General features: G+C 41.1%; 1 protein-coding gene across 1 annotated transcript in view; it reads right to left on the reverse strand.

Moving 5' to 3' along the window:
- The window catches only part of slc35f3b (solute carrier family 35 member F3b), a 79,659-nt gene extending 71,346 nt beyond the window's left edge, over nt 1-8,313 (reverse strand). The window contains exons 1-2 of the mRNA XM_020632807.2: nt 8,086-8,313; nt 7,030-7,244 (exon numbers count right to left, since the gene is read on the reverse strand). Coding sequence (XP_020488463.2) covers nt 7,030-7,244; nt 8,086-8,183 — 313 coding nt within the window. The 5' untranslated portion in view covers nt 8,184-8,313. The remainder of the gene's footprint in view (nt 1-7,029; nt 7,245-8,085) is intronic.
- Between the last annotated feature and the right edge of the window lie 9,066 nt (nt 8,314-17,379).

The following is a 17,379-nucleotide window of genomic DNA, read 5'->3' on the forward strand; positions in this document are numbered from 1 at the left end:
ACACAGTCCCAAACAGCACTAAAACACAATGGTAGGATAAAAAAGACTTCAGACACTAGAGATTATTATTTCATCATTTTAACACAATTCTGTATTTGTGCATCAGAATCAGAATCAGATTTATTGTCCAGGTATGCTTACACACACACAAGGAATTTAACTTCGGTGAACTGTGCTCTCTTATGTACAGGTACAACATTAAATATCAACAATAAACATAATAAGAAAAGACGAAGACTTACATGACTAAATATGAAACAGTGCAGTGGTGACTAGTGCAAAAGATGCTGAAGTAACATGATAATAAGTAAAATGCAGTTATGTGGCAGATGGGTCAATTAAGATGTCAATTACATTATTTACATAAATAAGTGTGCGTAGATTAATCATTTACATTAAATAATATATATATATACACATATATGTATATTCACAGTGACGGTTGGTTAAAAAAAAAAAATGTGCATGAAAAATATGTAACTTTCCGACCTTTAAGTCATGTTTTTGAAAGTTGATCGACATGTACAATAACTTACAACAGGGAGGATGGCGTCTATCTCATTTCCACAGAGCGACCTGGTCACCTGTTCTAAGCACTATGTAACTTTGGTTCTCTCGTGAGAAGTGTGTGCAGCTTTCTGACACTCATTCACACACCATCAGCCTCACGGTGTGGACACATCCAAGACGAGTAGAGACCTGCCGCTCCGCTCCTCTGCTCACTTGTTGTCATGCATTGGGGATTGTTTTCTTTGTAAAGCTGGATTTGACATTATGGAAGAGAAAAGCCAATTAAAAAGTGAGGGCGCCAGCATGGTCAAAGAATTCTGCTTGTGAAAGAACAAATGAACGTGAAAGGACAGTTTAAGGTTTCCTAAGATATTCCCTCTATGCTTCTTTTTCATATTTCTACTGAAAATCTGAAAGAAGTCTCTTCTTTTAGAGCACCTGGAAGAGTCTGAGGGATGATTGCATCAGACCAACGTAAACATTAACAGAGTAAGATGAATTAAGGGACAAAAAACTGAAACGAACACAATGTTTTAAATGCCTTAAAGCATTTCATTCAGGATGAGTTTAGAGATATCATTTCAGCTAAAAGTCTCTGTACTTTATGTTCTGAGAAATCCTCAGGCAGTGTCATGCTGACACATGATTTAAGAATATGTTATTTTTTCTCTCCGAAGTGGAAAGATATTCCTCGTATCACTGAGAGTTCAATTCTCTGTTCAGGGCAAAATTTCTTGTCAGTCTGCAAAGACGTTCAATTATGTTTTATTAATCGTGATGTGGGTAGGTTTCATAAGAAGACATTTTGCTGAAACTCAGCAAAAGTAATCCTCTGTGGTGAAAGGACATGGATGAGATAAAAAGACAGAATCACAGCCGCACTGATCGTATTATTGATCTGCTGCTTTAGACTGAATGTTTGAGGGCCTTCTGCTCTGAGTTAGCTCGACTCAGAGTGCTAATACATATCTCTATCTCAAGCTTTTTAAAGTCCATGCAGAAATGAAACAATCAAATAAGGAAAAATCTTACAGAAAAGTTATTTTTAAGCTATATATGAATTCTAGCTGCATCCGGGGAAAGGAGAAACGGCAATTTAGGCGATCTTTTGCAGCTGAAAGAGAGAGAATATAAGTCTGAGACGAGCATCAAAGAGACTGCAGAGTCATAGAGAAGCTCGGCCCGGGCTAAACGCAGCCCTGAAAGCAGAGCTGAGGCATCCTGGGATAAAAGGGACAAACCTGCCATGTGATTCACTTACATCTTCCACATCAAAAGCAAAAGCTCTTGGTTAATTCTGCTTTGAGGTGACATGAACACCACTCTAGGGGAAAGTGACTCACAGGCCGGTTTGATAACTGAGCGAGGGGTGGGTTTCATGTATTTGGCTTTTACAGCATCTCGCGTGTCTGTTACCCCAGCAGACTCAGAATATCAGAATATTCAGATGATTCATTAAAAGGCACAGAGAAAAAGCTGAGTCACACATCAAACCTTTTCATCCTCGGCCCGGGTTTTAAGGCGTACTACTTTGTTCCACTTTCATTCTCTCACTCCTGCTTACTCCTGTGTGAAGAGCGCATGCGGTGGTTTGGAAAGCGTGCTGCTAAATGAAACAAACAGAGATCTCTTTGTACTCTTTGTGTGTGAATAACTCCTCCGCCCACCTCTTGTTTTAAGCGTCTAACGTTACCATTAGTCACACAGTTTTTTAACCATTAGCCATTTCTAGTATCCACTGGGTCAGGTGGTGTGTTCATGAGAGGGCTGATTCTGCTTAACACACGTTATGGAAAGTGTTATGTGGGACTTTCATCCCCGAGCTGCAGCAGCTAACTGAGAACTTGGAAAAAGGATCGTGGCATGTTTTTAATTTGACTCCCATGTTCAGTTTTGATAGCAACAGAGGCAAGCTGAACGAGCCAGACATTTCCTGAAAGGCAAAACGCAACATCAATTAACTGCAGAGGTGACGTTCCCCTGATGGCCACGCTCACAGGAGTCTGTCTGATGTAACATTGCAACTCATCATGAAATTTTCTATTTTAAATATGGCTGCTGCTGATGAAGAGCTTTTTCAGGACAGGCTTTAATGCACATTTATGATCAAAGTCTCGCAAATAGCTGCCTTTTTTCATTATATTTCAAATATTGGGATTTGGTGCCAACTTAAAGGCTTTATATTCGATTTTTTGATCCAGCAGGTGTCGCCCTTGAGCACCAGCATGAAACCAAAACAACTTGCGCTGCATTGTTGTGTTAGCATGCTAATGCTAGCGATCTTTATTATGCTGGTATCTTCACACTGCATGTAAATTTACCTGAAATGAGCGTGATCTAGAAACACAGTTAAGCAGTGAGTACAGTATGTTATTCTTCTTTTCTCTAGTCCCTCAATTAAACAACTTTTATACACGAGGGGAGGAGTCAGCCGGCCGTCCCGGCGATGTAAACAAAGTGAAGATAGGACTCTGAAAACTCTGAAAACATCACAGACAGTGGGACTCGGGTGTTACACCCATTGTAGACAGTCATGACTCAGAGTTCTTTTCAGAGGATATACTTGATTTATATTACATTGAAGTGTGAAAAATCACATATAAAGCCTTTAATAGAATATGAATCATACATTTAGTTGACTTTCCTGCGTTTTGTCTTTCATACATTTCCCATTTTGAAAATAAAAACAAGCCCACCATTAAGCTGAGTTCATGTGAAGTGTTTGTTTACTAATGTGAAAATGGACAAACTGGGTCAAAACTCTCATTCGGTTTCATAAAAACAGAGCCACTCTAAAAAGCAGTATGTATTACATCTGTTCAAAAGCAAAAAATTATAATTGGAGCATTTCGTGGAAATGACCCAGCGGATTGAAGATAATGGGATCATGAATCAGCTTGAACACATTTCTAAATGAAGTGTTTACCTGCATAGAAATACGAGATGTGAGACTGGGTGTTAGGTGAGAAAATCAGCATACTAAACACAAACTCTGCCCGTGGTTAACTACAAAAAATATCTGTATTATCCACTGAACCTTTTAGTATTTCACAGGGATGGTGACCATAAATGGAGCAACGCCTGCGTGCAAGCTGGTTCAGGCAGGCCAGTGGAGCTGCACTCATTTCACACCGACGTGTCATTCTCCACAATCATCTGACAAACTTATCCTCCAAAATTAAAGGTCTTTTTAAAGATAAACTATGTCGAATTTTACACTAAAATATCTGAATTAATTAAAAATTGTCTAAACCTATATATTTTTTACTTACTGGTACATTTTCTCAAATGTTTCCAACAGTTATCAAAGCCAGAGAAATCCTTCATTTTATAGTCTTGTCTTGTCGTGATGACCGCCATGACAGAGCCACCATGACAGACATGACGTGTTTATTGCTGCCATGGAAACACCAGATGTTACTTTAAAGGCCGCTGCACAAGGAAGCGTGAGCTGTTACTGAAAGCTGCCGTTTTGTTGCTGCATGTGATGCTGTCATAAAAAAACGTCATGTAAATTATACCTAGATACATCGTCAGTAAACATAACGGGGAATCACTCCCATGATTTCCCATTAGCATCGAGGTTATCTGTTGTTATTGTTTTGATTGAGAGCCCCCTGGTGGCGGAATTTAAGCTGGAAGATTTCCCTTCTCTCCCATCATAGCCGCTCTGCCCTGCCTCACCTCAGTACTTCCCTCTTGCTTTCAGCCCCTGAATCAAGGGGGGTAAGGTGGTATTCAAGTTATCTTTATTAGTCAAATGCACAATATAAAAAGCAAAGCAGTCATAGCTGGCAATTACATTTTTGTGTTCCAAGCTCTCCTTAACAATGCAAAAAATAAAAATAGTATAGAAGATAAGAGTAACAACGTACTGCATCACTCATCAAATTTCTGCATTTAAAATAAATCTGCGTGCACCCATTACAGACAATTTCCTCCAGATACACTTTTTAAGATTTGGATTAAATTTGTCCTGACAGAAATGTATAGTTTTATATGGTGAGTTTGTCATTAGGCGTTTTTAGTAGTAAAATAGTCATGTTTTTTTCAAAACATTATGATGAAGTTTAATGTTTACTTAACGCTGAATGAGATTACAAAGTTTCTAAATAATGCGAGGACTGAGTTGAGGTCCGCTTCTGCAATGCAATGGCGCTTTGGCATGTAAGTGAGGGGGCGTGGCTTTTGAGGGAGCACAGAGGGGAGGGGGTGGTGTAGACAGAGCACTGAAGGAATGCTACTTTCAAATTCATGCTAGTTTTCAAAAATAACCAACTCTGCCTTAAATCGATTTCAAATGCACCTCTCTTCTTGTTACAACACACAGTATATATTTCAGTCTTGAGAAATGGTTATGACAGTTCACTGCAGTAGACGATCCCAGCTGACTTCACTATGCCTGTCCTTGTCACAGCACCAGTAGATGTCTGAACAGCAGCTTTCCTGTGAAGTCTGCACTGTTCTGATGTGAGGTATATAGGCTTATAAATTTTGAAAGTATAGCCGTGAAGCTCTTTAATATTGCAGTATCTCATATGAAAACGTAACCGACTTTTCAACCAGCTTCAACTCATCAGCCAGCAAAGTCCCCCTGAATGTAATGACACCAGAGCAGCACTAACAAAAGATCAAAAGCTCGACAGTTATTACGATTGTGGTTTGTTCTGACAACTCTGCACACAATGCAGCGTCTATAGAGCCAAAGAGCAAGACAGAGAGGCAAAGGCTGTAATCCATCACCCGGCTCAACGGTTTAAAGTTGTTCACAAGAAGAAGAAGAAGAAAATGATGCAAATGTACTGCAGTGATAGAGAGAATGAAAATAAGAGGAGAGCGAACGCTGCGTTGGCAACTTTTGTCTTTAAAGAGTCAACCCCTCAGAGCATCATCTCAACTGTCTGACTCCGAGCTCAACACGCTCCACTCATGCAAATATCGGCTGCTGCAACCAGGAGCAACAGTGATGCTTTAGCAACTTTATATAGGAGGGAGGAAAAGTGCAAATTCAGATTCAGAGACAATAAATATCAATATAAACGCAGCATCATGGTGACTGACACCTTGTGTAAACTTTAAGACCAGTCCTCGTTTAGACCAGCACATAACCCCGTGTACTTTGCATCAAATGACGACAATGAAAGGATGGAAAGAAGTACGTTGAGAGCTGGGATTTATACTTCTTGGTGACATGCATATAGACACAGCAGCTCAGTCCTCTCAGTGATGCGGTTTTGTTGTCATCAGGTTTGAATGTGTATTGTTTGTATGATGCCTGAGGAGTCAACACACATAATCTCGTTGTACACCTACAATGACAATGAAGTGTCTCATGTATTATTCAGAGCTCATAGTGTCTAAATGTGTTTCTTTTCAGTAGTGAAAAAAAATGCAACAGGATGATCTATTTCATCCTGTGAGGCTTACAGTGATGCTTTAGTATGCTGCACATGCATCCCAATAGTACGATGAGATGTGCAAATGGTTTGTTACTCACCATTTAAATTCAAAAGTACAGTGACCTGCTTTAAGGACAATTCAAACTTTGGTACCTTTTTTTATTAACAAAGCCATTTTTGGGCAAAACCCCCACCTATGCATCCTCTCTCAATCTCAAAGTATGGAAATTGTAACCGTTGGTTGTATTTAGATAGAGATGAAATGTGTTGTTCTACTTAATTCACTCAACTCGGAACCTTCAAATCCCAGCCATTTCCAGTCACTACCGGTGTTCCTCAGGGTTTTGTCCTGGGCCCCCTTCTGTTCATCATCTATCTCCTTTCTCTTGGCCATATCTTCCGTAAGTATAACATCCAGTTCCATTGCTATGCGGATGACACCCAGCTCTACCTATCCACCAAAGCCACCTCCTCCCTCCCGCCCGCCCACAACCTCGCTCCACTTTACCTCTCTGAACTCCTGCACATCAACACACCTACCTGCACTCTCAGGTCTTCTTCTTCCATTCAACTCACTGCACCACCCGCCCGCTTGTCCACTGTGGGGTCCAGGGCCTTCAGTCGCTCTGCCCCCCCAGCCTCTGGAATTCCCTCCCACCACAAATCTGTGATATCGACTCTCTCTCCATTTTCAAATCTCAAAACACATCTTTTTAGACTGGCATATTCAGTCTGATCATTCCCCATCCGGTCTCATAACTCCTTTACATCCTGTACATTTGTGGTTTTAATGTTAATTTTATCATTGTGTTGTTACTTTGTCTTTCTTAATTTTCTGCATGAAACAGTCTGCAGACAGATCTTAAACTTCAACACTTAGTTACCCTTTTTTAATCTTCTGTAAATTCAACAAGAGGGTGTGTGTTAATGCCATCATGGAGCGCCCCCTCCAAAAACTTCAAGATGTTTCACAATATGCTGCATCATCACTATTTGTAATGTTATCTGAACACTGATAGTTTTGGTCTGTGTAGGCAAAAAACTCTCTCTAGCCACTTCATACACCACATCATGCTCTAAAGTCACAGCACAGAAGCTCAATGCATGTCAAAAGACTCACTGCTGTAGCTTGCATTCCAAGGTTGGTATCCATAATATCCGGTGATCCGCAGTATCCGCTCCTCTATGGACGCGCTGTTGATGTCCTCAACTGAGCGCGACGATTTCATGTCCTCCTTGATGGCCTCGTCCACCACCAGGTACTTGAGCTGTCTGAGCTGAGGGCTGATGTCCGAAAGCCTTCTGGGGCTCACGTCGGGAGACTTGCGCATCCCGCTGAGAAGAGAGAACAAGGGGTGGGTGGTACAGGGGGTGTTACGAGGAAAAGTGTTTTTTAAGTTCAAAGGGAAGACTTTGAACCTAGTCAGAGACACGCTTTTGTTTAAACCACGAGAGTCAGTGGTGTTTGTTCCAGGGAGCCCGGTGTTAAGGGCCCCTGCAGCGCCTCCACACAGTACAGACATCATCATCCTTCACTGGCCCTGCGTCCGCACAACAACACCGTGCAAGATGCTAAGTGGAAGTGACTGCTCCTGCAACTGTTGGAGGCTATACTACGCACAGTGCAACTCCCATTATAAAAGCCTATAATGGAACAGCTATACGAATGTGAAACTAATGGATCGATCACGATGAGAGGGGGAACACTTGTGACAGGATGTGCAGGCACTGGAGCGCACACTTTCCATCCAACTCCTCGAATATCCCTTTAAAGCCCAGAGGAGATACTACTGGTGGTTTCTGTGTGTCCAGTAGGTGAGATGAAAACGTAACAGCATCATTTAATACTGAACAAATAGTGTTATGTTCCTGGAAAAGTAGCACAGTGTTAACCTGAAAACAAAACAGACCAAGTGAGAAAAACGGTGCGTAAAAAAATCTCTACTGTGCAGCGAAATCTTCATCATAGCCCGGTTAATGTTAATGCAAACACGCAACATTCCTGTAAGGTATTTACTCTGAATTTAAAACATTAATACAATATATTTTAAGCACTTCTCCTTCAGAAAAGTCGATGCACTTTATCAAATATGCTTTGGAATCATGTGCGCAACAGGTGCAGCCCGCCATACTCTCGTTCGGCTGCAGCGCATCAGTAAAACTTTAAATGTCTTACATCGGCATCAAAGTGGTCGGAGGTCCAAGGTAGCACATGCAGTCCCGGTGGGGCCGCCCGATCCGGTCCCACACTTTGCCTTCTCCATCCCCGTACATTCTCAAGGCCACTGATGGGGAAGCAGCTCCCGGGAAATCTAAATCCTCATCCAGACTGAAAGGAGGCGAGCACCATCGTCCTCCTGCTGCTGCTGCTCCTGCTCCTCACCCCCAACAAACATATGCCTGGACACCACAGCGCACACTGTTTCAGTGCTCAAAGGATGCGCTCTGCTCTGGTTCTACACGATCCGGGAGGCACTGCAACAGCGCCATCTACCGGATTGACTGAAACTGTTTTTATCTGCAAGTCTGAAATAGAGTGAAGGTTCTCTATGAGCTAAAGATAAGATAAAGATAAACTTTATTGATCCCTGTGGGGGAAATTTGTGCATTACAGCAGCTCCAGAAAACAGGGGACGGGAATATAATTATTAAAAATAAAAATAGAAGTTAAAATCAAATCAAACATATTTACATCAGTTAGATAAAAAATACAATAATGGAAAATTACACAGCAACTACACAGGATCATCAGAGCTGATGTTGTTTTAAATTCATCACAAGGAACCAACTATTATAATGCAAGCTCATACATATACATGAGACTTGTTTTTACTTAACTGTCTTCTATGATGAAAAATTTACACGTTAGATTTGATTTTCTTTTCTTGTTATTTTTTAGAATTATATTCCTGTTTCCTGTTTCTTGAGCTGCTGTGATGAAAAAAATTCCCCCATGGGGATCAATAAAGTTTATCTTTATAACAAAATATGAATTAACTGTCTTTCTAATGACACAAAAGTCTAAATCTCAATCTGCACATTTCTCCACCTCGACTGAAGCAGCTCTTTCACTTGAGGACGAGCTAAATGGCCAGAAAACATATTTTTCTGTGGCTCTGTGACCCCGAAAAAAAAGATTCAGTTAAGAGTAAACCAAACACCAATTGTCAGCTGCTCCAAACTTTGACTTTTATCAGTTCCTTCTTCCTTCAAACTGTCTTGTTAAAACACACGCAGCAAGTCTCCCTATAGCTCAAGATGGGGGAAAAGGAACACCTGTTACAGATAAACTTGTACTGTGAAGTAGGTGTTTCATATGTAAGCAAAGAAACCTGCCAATTTTATGTGGATCAAAGCAGCAGTCTCGATTTCAGAGTAAATAGGAGATGAGAATGTGAAGCAGAAGCGCAAGACACTAGGTGCTTAGGTCCTTTGAAACCTCTTTAATTTCCTCAGATATGTTTTTTTTGTTTGAATATTTTATGCCAATGCATCCATTCTAACACTTAAGGGAAACACAGAATAGTTGTTTCCAGGAAAGTCTATTGCTTTCCCCTCTTAAAGGTAAGCTGGTTCTTGAGTAACATCTCTCTCTAAAATGCAGAATACGTAAAAAAAAAGAAACACATCAGCCCAGCAAAGCAAACAGTTTCACTGCTTTAACCATCAGTTCATAGGCCACTGAGGTCTTCTTTGTTTTATTATTCATAGTCTTCTTTACCAGCAGCGTTTCACACTGATGGCAGGGCCTGTGTGTTTTGATTGTGTGTGAGGCAGAGGCAGAAGTGAAACAGTAGAAATGTTTCAGTTCAATGCCACAAAATCAAAGACAAATACAGGGGATTTGATTGCATCCAATCAGAGCCGTGCTCCCAGTAATGAGGTAATTAGGATCACATGTGGCGATAATATCTACTCGGAAAATTAAAATCATGTCACTCTCTGTTGTGTTCAGAAATGTGAATATTCAACAATGACAGGTCATGTTGTGTTTTCACAACTCTGTTAAAACATGATTCATGACCTTAAAAGGAAGTAATGTCAGATAAAGCCGAGAAGCACATGCAGTTTAAAGAACGGGAAAGGATGAAGCTCTACCTTGTGTAAAGGTGGTGGTGTCGCTCATAGGTCCCAGGTTGGTGGTCCACTCGCTGCATTGCGTCGGCATCCTGTGAGCTCCTGACTGTGAAGAGCAGCACAAGTACTCCGACAGTTTTTTTTTGAAGACAGGTTTTTCATCGATCAATGACCAGCCACCACAGTGGGGTGGATGGAGGGGGAAAGGGGGAGGAGGGGGGACCATTGCTTACTCGAGCAAAAAAAAAAAAGTGGAGTCCAGTCATCAATACTTGGGTCAACACCTTCCAGCGACGGTATTAAGGGAAGGAGAGGATCAGGTTCATCCTGCATAATGCACCTCTCAACTTCACAGCTCAGCCAAGGCCAAATCAATCCTCTCTGATTGACCTTCTGCTTTGCCAAAACCTAAATTGTGTGGAGAGCGCAGAGCCTATAAATATCAAAATAGTCGGGAGTGCTGATAAATACAAATCATTCATGGCCATTCAGTGCAACAGCACGATTCAACACAGGGGACCGGGGGCCAAATCAGGCCCCTCAAACAGCCATTAAATCATTTTAAAAAGACCATAAATAAAACAACTAGGGCGTCAAGCAGCACTGAACGGGCCCTTTTTCATGTCACAAAATAAATTTTGAGGGCTCGCCACGGCCACTTAGTTTAAGTTTTGTACACAAGCTTGCTAACTTTTCATCATCAAGGTCCCTCCTAGCTGTACACCAAATTTGTGCTTGATCATTTCTCTCTATCTCCCAGGAGGAGTTAATCAAACAATGACCCTAAAATGGGCAGAAAATATTCTACTTCCTGTTGAGTTTAGAGTTTGGGCACACGGTCTCTTTTGTAGCTATGCACACCAAATTGTATCCATGTAGGTGTCACAGTGTGAGGCTTTCTTGATCAAATATTTGGGGGCGCTGTGGAGGCATTTGGCATCTCCCGTTTGTGTGATTCATGTAGAAAGTCTGCTTCTGCTTCTGCTTTGAGTGCAACATTTCCAGAGTCTTTGAGGGTATCTAGGCTGTCAAAAATTAGATTTATTTGGCTCACTCAAGTAAACTCCTAGCCTCTGGACCATTCGTCCTATAGGATAATTGCTTTATTTGCAGGCTATTTAGCCCTTTAGTACAGAGCCCCTAAATTCCCCAAAAGTTTGTTATCTTGTTGGAGCTTTTTAGGGACATTAGGGGGTTCTGTATATTAGCAGGTGTGTCTGATGTTGTTCCTGGAAAGGTGTGTTTGATTTAAGGTTTCAACACAAGCTGATAAAATGAAGGGATTAAGCTCAAACTTAAGAATAAACATGTTTAATTCAACATCATGTTTATTCAAACTGCAGCCTACTTCTCTCCAAGGATTATAAAAGGATTATTGATGGCACATTCAAATCTGTCCAATCTAAATAGTTATTCACAAGCCTTCCAGTACAGGATCTTCAAATCCAGCAGCCCTCTACAGGAGGTTTAACGGATGCCCTGAACTACAGCTTGCTGCTCTCTTTTCTAAATATGGAGACGAGACGTCGTAGAGGCAGAAGCTCGAGGCAAAGAGACATCAAACACACTCAGTGAGAGTTATCCAAATGTTGCTTCCCACACGATAAATAGAAAAACAGATCATTGGGCTGTAATCAGAGTTCACAGTGATTGGTTCTTTATTATACAAATCAAAGGCTAACTGACCTCTTTTCCCAGCAGACATCGTGAATAGTAATTAAATTTACAACAACTCAGCACGCAAGCCGATTTGCTAACCTTAATATAAAGCAGCCATGGGAAGATATTTGGCTGGCAGGAACACATCTATTAAAACTGTCTCCAGCTCAGTGGCTCGTCTGTTTGGACACAAGAGCAAATTTAGGTTCCCAAGTCAAATCAATCGTTCTGAAAGTAGATTTTCTGGTAAATCTTCTCACCATAAACTATCAGTAAACTACTCAAGTTGTTGTTAATCAAGGCAAAACGCACATACAAAACATTCAGCTCAAACTTTTGTGAGGGGGAGGCATCCATGAGGAGAGCTAGCTTCCTTGTTTTTTGAAAATTTTCCCCAACAGGTGAGCTGGCTTCCTTTATAGACTCTGAAGCTCCGCCCATGCAGGTCGTAAAGAGGAAGTAAAGTTTGAGGAGAGGGTGGCATTATTATCATTTTTTTTGTTGCAAATGGCTGCAGTGAAAAAGTCAAATGGGCCTTTTGTCTGATTAGATATTTCTGTTCTAGTTTAACAGATGTGTGAATCCTAACACTTTGATATCAGGGCTCTGATTCTGTGCATTCTAACTCACAGAGGAGGTGCGGCTTGCTTTGGTTATGTAAAAAAACACATGGACACTAAATGTTGCTTTATTATAAGTGATGATACCGTCATGTCCATTTCTATCTTCCTTTAAAAAAAGGAACATTTCTCAAGATTGGGATTTTAAATAAGTTGAAATGAAAAAAGTCAAACTACATATCACTGATCTTGTTTTTCTGGAATTTAACAAGATTTCAGAGTGCAACAGCTCTGCAGTCGGGGGGGTGAAAACAGCGACAAAGTGGAATCAAAATCTCATCATCCTTCATCATAACCTCCCCTTGAGTTCTTTTCTGCACCCCTGCAAAAAAAAAAAAAACTTTGTCAGAAATTAGAGCCAGCTTGTAATAATTCCTGATCTTCTTCCTCCGTTATTTCTCTCGTTCTGGTGCGGCTGGTTTTTTTGTACAATTTCAGCAAGCATGATGTTAATGCTCTCGCTTTTCCCCATCAATATTTCATGCAGCTCCCAGCCTGGAAACAGCGTGACAGCAAAGCGGCTGATTGGCCGGCAGGGGAGGAGAAATGAAACTCTGAGCCAGTAAAAAGACACAACCAACTCTGCATTTTAATTATTTATAGGGTTTAGTAAACACTTTATTTCTCGCACCATGTGAGATGATTTCTGAATATGGTGACATAAGGAGGAATGCGTTGATATGATCCATAGAGGGATCTATTCCTCTGAAAGCGTCCTTATGTGTTCAAATGTTTATTCAGCCAAGAGGAAACATAACCTTTACGAAACTGGCACCCTGTAGTCCCAGGCGCCTCTGTGATTTCTTTGGGGTAAATGTGTTATTTTGCTGCCATTATTGGTAAGGTTGACACACAGCTGGAGTGTGACCAGGATCTCAGCGGATGAGGGACCTGCTGATTATGTGCTCACATTGTGAACCAGTTATCTGCTGAGGTGAACAGCTCCAGCTCCAGGAGGAAGAGAAGACTGACATATTCTATTTTCTTCTTGGCCTAATTTCCATTCTTAGAAAATCCTGTTTTAGTTTTGCTGACAAATGAGGAAAAAAATAGAGAAACATATACGATGACAAGTCCTGGAAATATCCATGCACTCAGAGGAAAATGTTTATCATGACCCATCAATCAATAAACAGGGGCTGAAGTGGTGGTCCCTTGGATTCAGGCAAACCATTTATGTGCACTCTTCTTGTCATGTTTCATCCTTGTTGTTATTGGTTACCCCCCATAGGCAAGGGAAATGTCATCACTGTGTTTCTCCAAGTCCTATAAGGGTGTGAAATTTTCATTCACCACATAAACTAAATTCTTTGAAGTATTTTTGCCCAGCCTCTTATCTGTGCTGCTTTAAATAATAATGATAATAAAACAGCTCATGCTCCTCAGAGGTTTCCAATATGAAAGCCTCACAGTGGTCCGTGCATAATGTGTCATAGGGATTTTCTTTTTACCGCACCATGGCCAGGAAGTGAAGTAAGACTCCTGAGGTAAGACATGACATTAAAAGAACAACATGGAAGTGGCAGACAAAGCAACAGAGCGCTTAAATGAGAAGATTTGCCTTCATATCAATGCTACGTGCAGTTAGGCAGAATCACAATATCTACAAAAGAGCGAGAAGAACATACTGGAGAACAGAAAATGTGTGCAGACAGTCAATCATATTGCACCGATCGCTGGGAATAAAGATCACCACCACACAGATTCGCTCGTTGTACATTTTCCTGATTATATCCTGCTGCGTTCTCACAACAGCTCACTCGGACTTTCTGCAGAAAAAATACTATGGAGGCTTGCGGGAGAAACACTGGATTAACTCTGTGCGAAAAATTCAGATGTTTGCGTTCACACATGCAGCCACCCTGAGCCCCAAACTTCAGGAGTTTTTCAGGAGTTTTGTGCAAGTTTAAAACAGTAATAGAAAGCATTAACTAAAAAGCCAAATGCTAAAGCAGCAACATGAATGCAAATGCAAAAGCCAAAACCAAAAGCTATTTGAGTTTTTGCGTCTGCTTTTGTCTTTTCTGTTTAAGCGTTTCTGTGTTTTTTCCTTTTGCAAAAGCAATTCCGATATGCAATTTGTCTCACACCTCCGTGATTTTACCAAAGAGAGCTGAACTGTGCACTGACATGTTTGTGCAAAAGGGTGAAAATAAGATTGTTGTCTTGTGCATGCAATATTTATTAGATCAGATTTAAATTCTATCTTCTTTCGTTTTACATATAAATCCTCCTACTTTGTGTGCCGGCTTAGACAACGTGTACCTGTCCTTTCATAAATGTCTGCTTTGCATTTGTATCGTCCAATTTGCCAGAAGAGAGACTCTCTGTAATTGGCGAGAAAACTCAACCTCCCTGTTCCTCCAAATCCTTAAAGTTGTCTGACATTCAATCGTGTGAAGAAGAAGAAGCGATCTCTTTCTATCTCTTCTTCCAATTACTTTTGCTGAGTTTGTGAGAATAACACATATTCAGACAGGGCTTTATTCTGAGTTCACTGTCAAGACACTGGAAGTGTAAGATGACTGACATTGATGTTGAGTTGAGTACTGCTTGTTAAGAGTGTGTTAACGATTTGACACAAATCTGCGACGGCTGTTTTGCCTTCTGTCAACCAATTAGTGGCCACAACAGCTTCTCAGCTGTCCACCTGCTTGCTCAGCTGGTTAAACACGTCAGGACTGATGCTAAACTGGTGTGTCAGCTTTAGCAGGGTGACAAAGTGGAAAAGGCAGAGCAACCTGCACGGAGCTGTTACATTCCCAAGAGATGCATCCTGTCAGAAGTCTTAAATCTTTGGGGGAAAACCACCAGAGAATAGTTTCCCTCTCCCCTTGTTCGTCTTTTGTGCATTCATTTTTATCATTCAGGAATCCTGGGCATGTTCCCTCTTTGCATGAAACAAGAGATGAAGCCTGGGGTTGAAAACATCTCACACTGCAGAGATGGAGGTTTCACTGCTGCAGAGAGAGAGAGAAAGAGAGAGAGAGAGAGAGAGAGAGAGAGAGAGAGAGAGAGGGCTCGTGGCTGCAGCATCCTTTCACCTCTCCTTCTCCTCTTTGTCTCTTCTGCTCCTGTCAGTTTGTCTCAACTCTTTTGCATCAAGTCAGAGGTAACTGGGCCAGTGTGTATATCCTGCTAAGTGTTTGCTGTGTGGGTGTCTGCACTAATACATGCAAAGGAAATATAACACTGCCACACCGAACCTCAGCCTTAAATTCTTGCACAGTTCAAGTGTCCACCATGGGGGTCCAGGGCCTTCAGCCGCTCCTTTACATCCTGCACATTTGTGTTTTTAATGTTCATTTTATCGTTGTGTTGTTACTTTGTTGTTTTTATCTCTGCTCTGTAAGGTGACCTTGAGAGTTTTGAAAGGCGCCTTTAAATAAAATGTATTATCATTATTATTATTATTATTATTATTATATATCCACATGATCATAAAGAAAATACAATCAACAGTCCCTTTTTCTGCAGCAAAATGAAAGCAGTGTGTTTGCAGTAGTAAATCAGTGAAGTTACAGAGTTGGCAGAGGGGAATGTTTGTGCTTAGGGCCCTCCTGCTCTCCTCAGTGTGTGTGTGTGTGTGTGTGAGAGAGGATATAAATAGAGTTGCTTCACCACCAGAAAAATGGCGCTATAGGGTAGATGCCAGTCGTATAGCCTCACTCCAGTCCAGCCCCGACCCCTGCACACTCTGTCCTGTATGACCTCTGCAAAATGAGTTTATGGGGAGTGAAAGTTGCAATATTGGATTTTTTGTTAAACCTGACTGATGACAGGTAATAAAATATGATTCTCCTGGGCATGCTCTGCTGTTGTAGAGCAGCACACAAAGCAGTTTTGCATTATTTGTACGATTCCACATCCACAAGTCAAACCACATCCCTTTTTCCTTCAGGATTAGCTTCAGGTTTCAGCGTAACGACGCATTTCTCACTTTCAGCACGGAGATAGAAATCATTCCGGCTGCAGGATTTAAACACAAGATCTCGCTTTTAATCTCCACAGCTCGGGCCTCAGGTAGTTTTGCTGTGTGCATATTGAAAAGATCAAATAGCAATATTAATGAGTAAATAAAAAGCACTGAGTGAATATCACACTGTAGACGGGCCTTCGGGGAATAGTCCTGTTCTGCACTGATACGCTCCTGAGTGACAGCTGCTGACAACTGTATGTATGTGTTTGTGTGTGGGCAGCGATTAGAAGTAAATAAAAGGAGAGAAAGGGTGGGGCAGCAGACTATGACATGTCCTAATGTGTAGCTGTGCTAAAGCTGGTAAAACTATGAGGCTATTTTTTTTATGAAACTGGAGTCAGCAAATGCGATTTCATTTTGCTGTAGGCTCAGATCTCCCTCCTGTCTGCAGAATCTACAGCAAGGGACGTTTTTTTGGACGTTGTAATGTTTGGATCATGTTCTGTAGGTTTATCAAACATGCAACTCCCAGAAATACAAAAAGCACAATGACAGTTTAAGCCGATTAAAGCCCGTCTGGGGGATTCAGACCTGACTCCGCTGATTAGCTACAATCACATTCTGTAAATGCACAAACACAACTGCTGTGATAGATTTCTAGATTATCAAACTGTTGGTACATGCTCGACAGATATTTATTTTATTTTTTTTGTGTTCTCTCTCAACATACATCCAATAAACACTTTGCCAGGAGCTGCCTCCCCCTCATCTTTATTCAGGTAACTTAATAACATGGATGTCAGCTCTGCAGCTCTGCACAGCTCTGCACTGAGAGAAGCCAACATGTCAGAGCTGATTACACTTGTGTTCAATAAGAAATGCAGCTGCTGAATAAAACAAAAGGCTTTACATTGCTGTCAGCAACATAAACAAACCTAATTAAACGCACTCTCCTCGGGGACACTTATTCTGCCTTGGGTCATAAAGTTCAATCTATTCTGTGCGACTGAGATAAATGCTGAGGTGAAAAGTATGCATACATAGGCCTAAATAAATGTTGTTTTTATTTTGTTCTATTATTTTGAAATGGTAAATGGACTTGAGCTTGTATAACACTTTTCTAGTCTTCTGACAACTCACACACTGATGGTAGAGGCTGCTGTGTAAAGTGACCATCAGAAGTAACTAATCCCAT

This window comes from Labrus bergylta, chromosome 10 (assembly GCF_963930695.1).
Source record: "Labrus bergylta chromosome 10, fLabBer1.1, whole genome shotgun sequence".
In the NCBI taxonomy this organism is placed as follows: domain Eukaryota; kingdom Metazoa; phylum Chordata; class Actinopteri; order Labriformes; family Labridae; genus Labrus; species Labrus bergylta.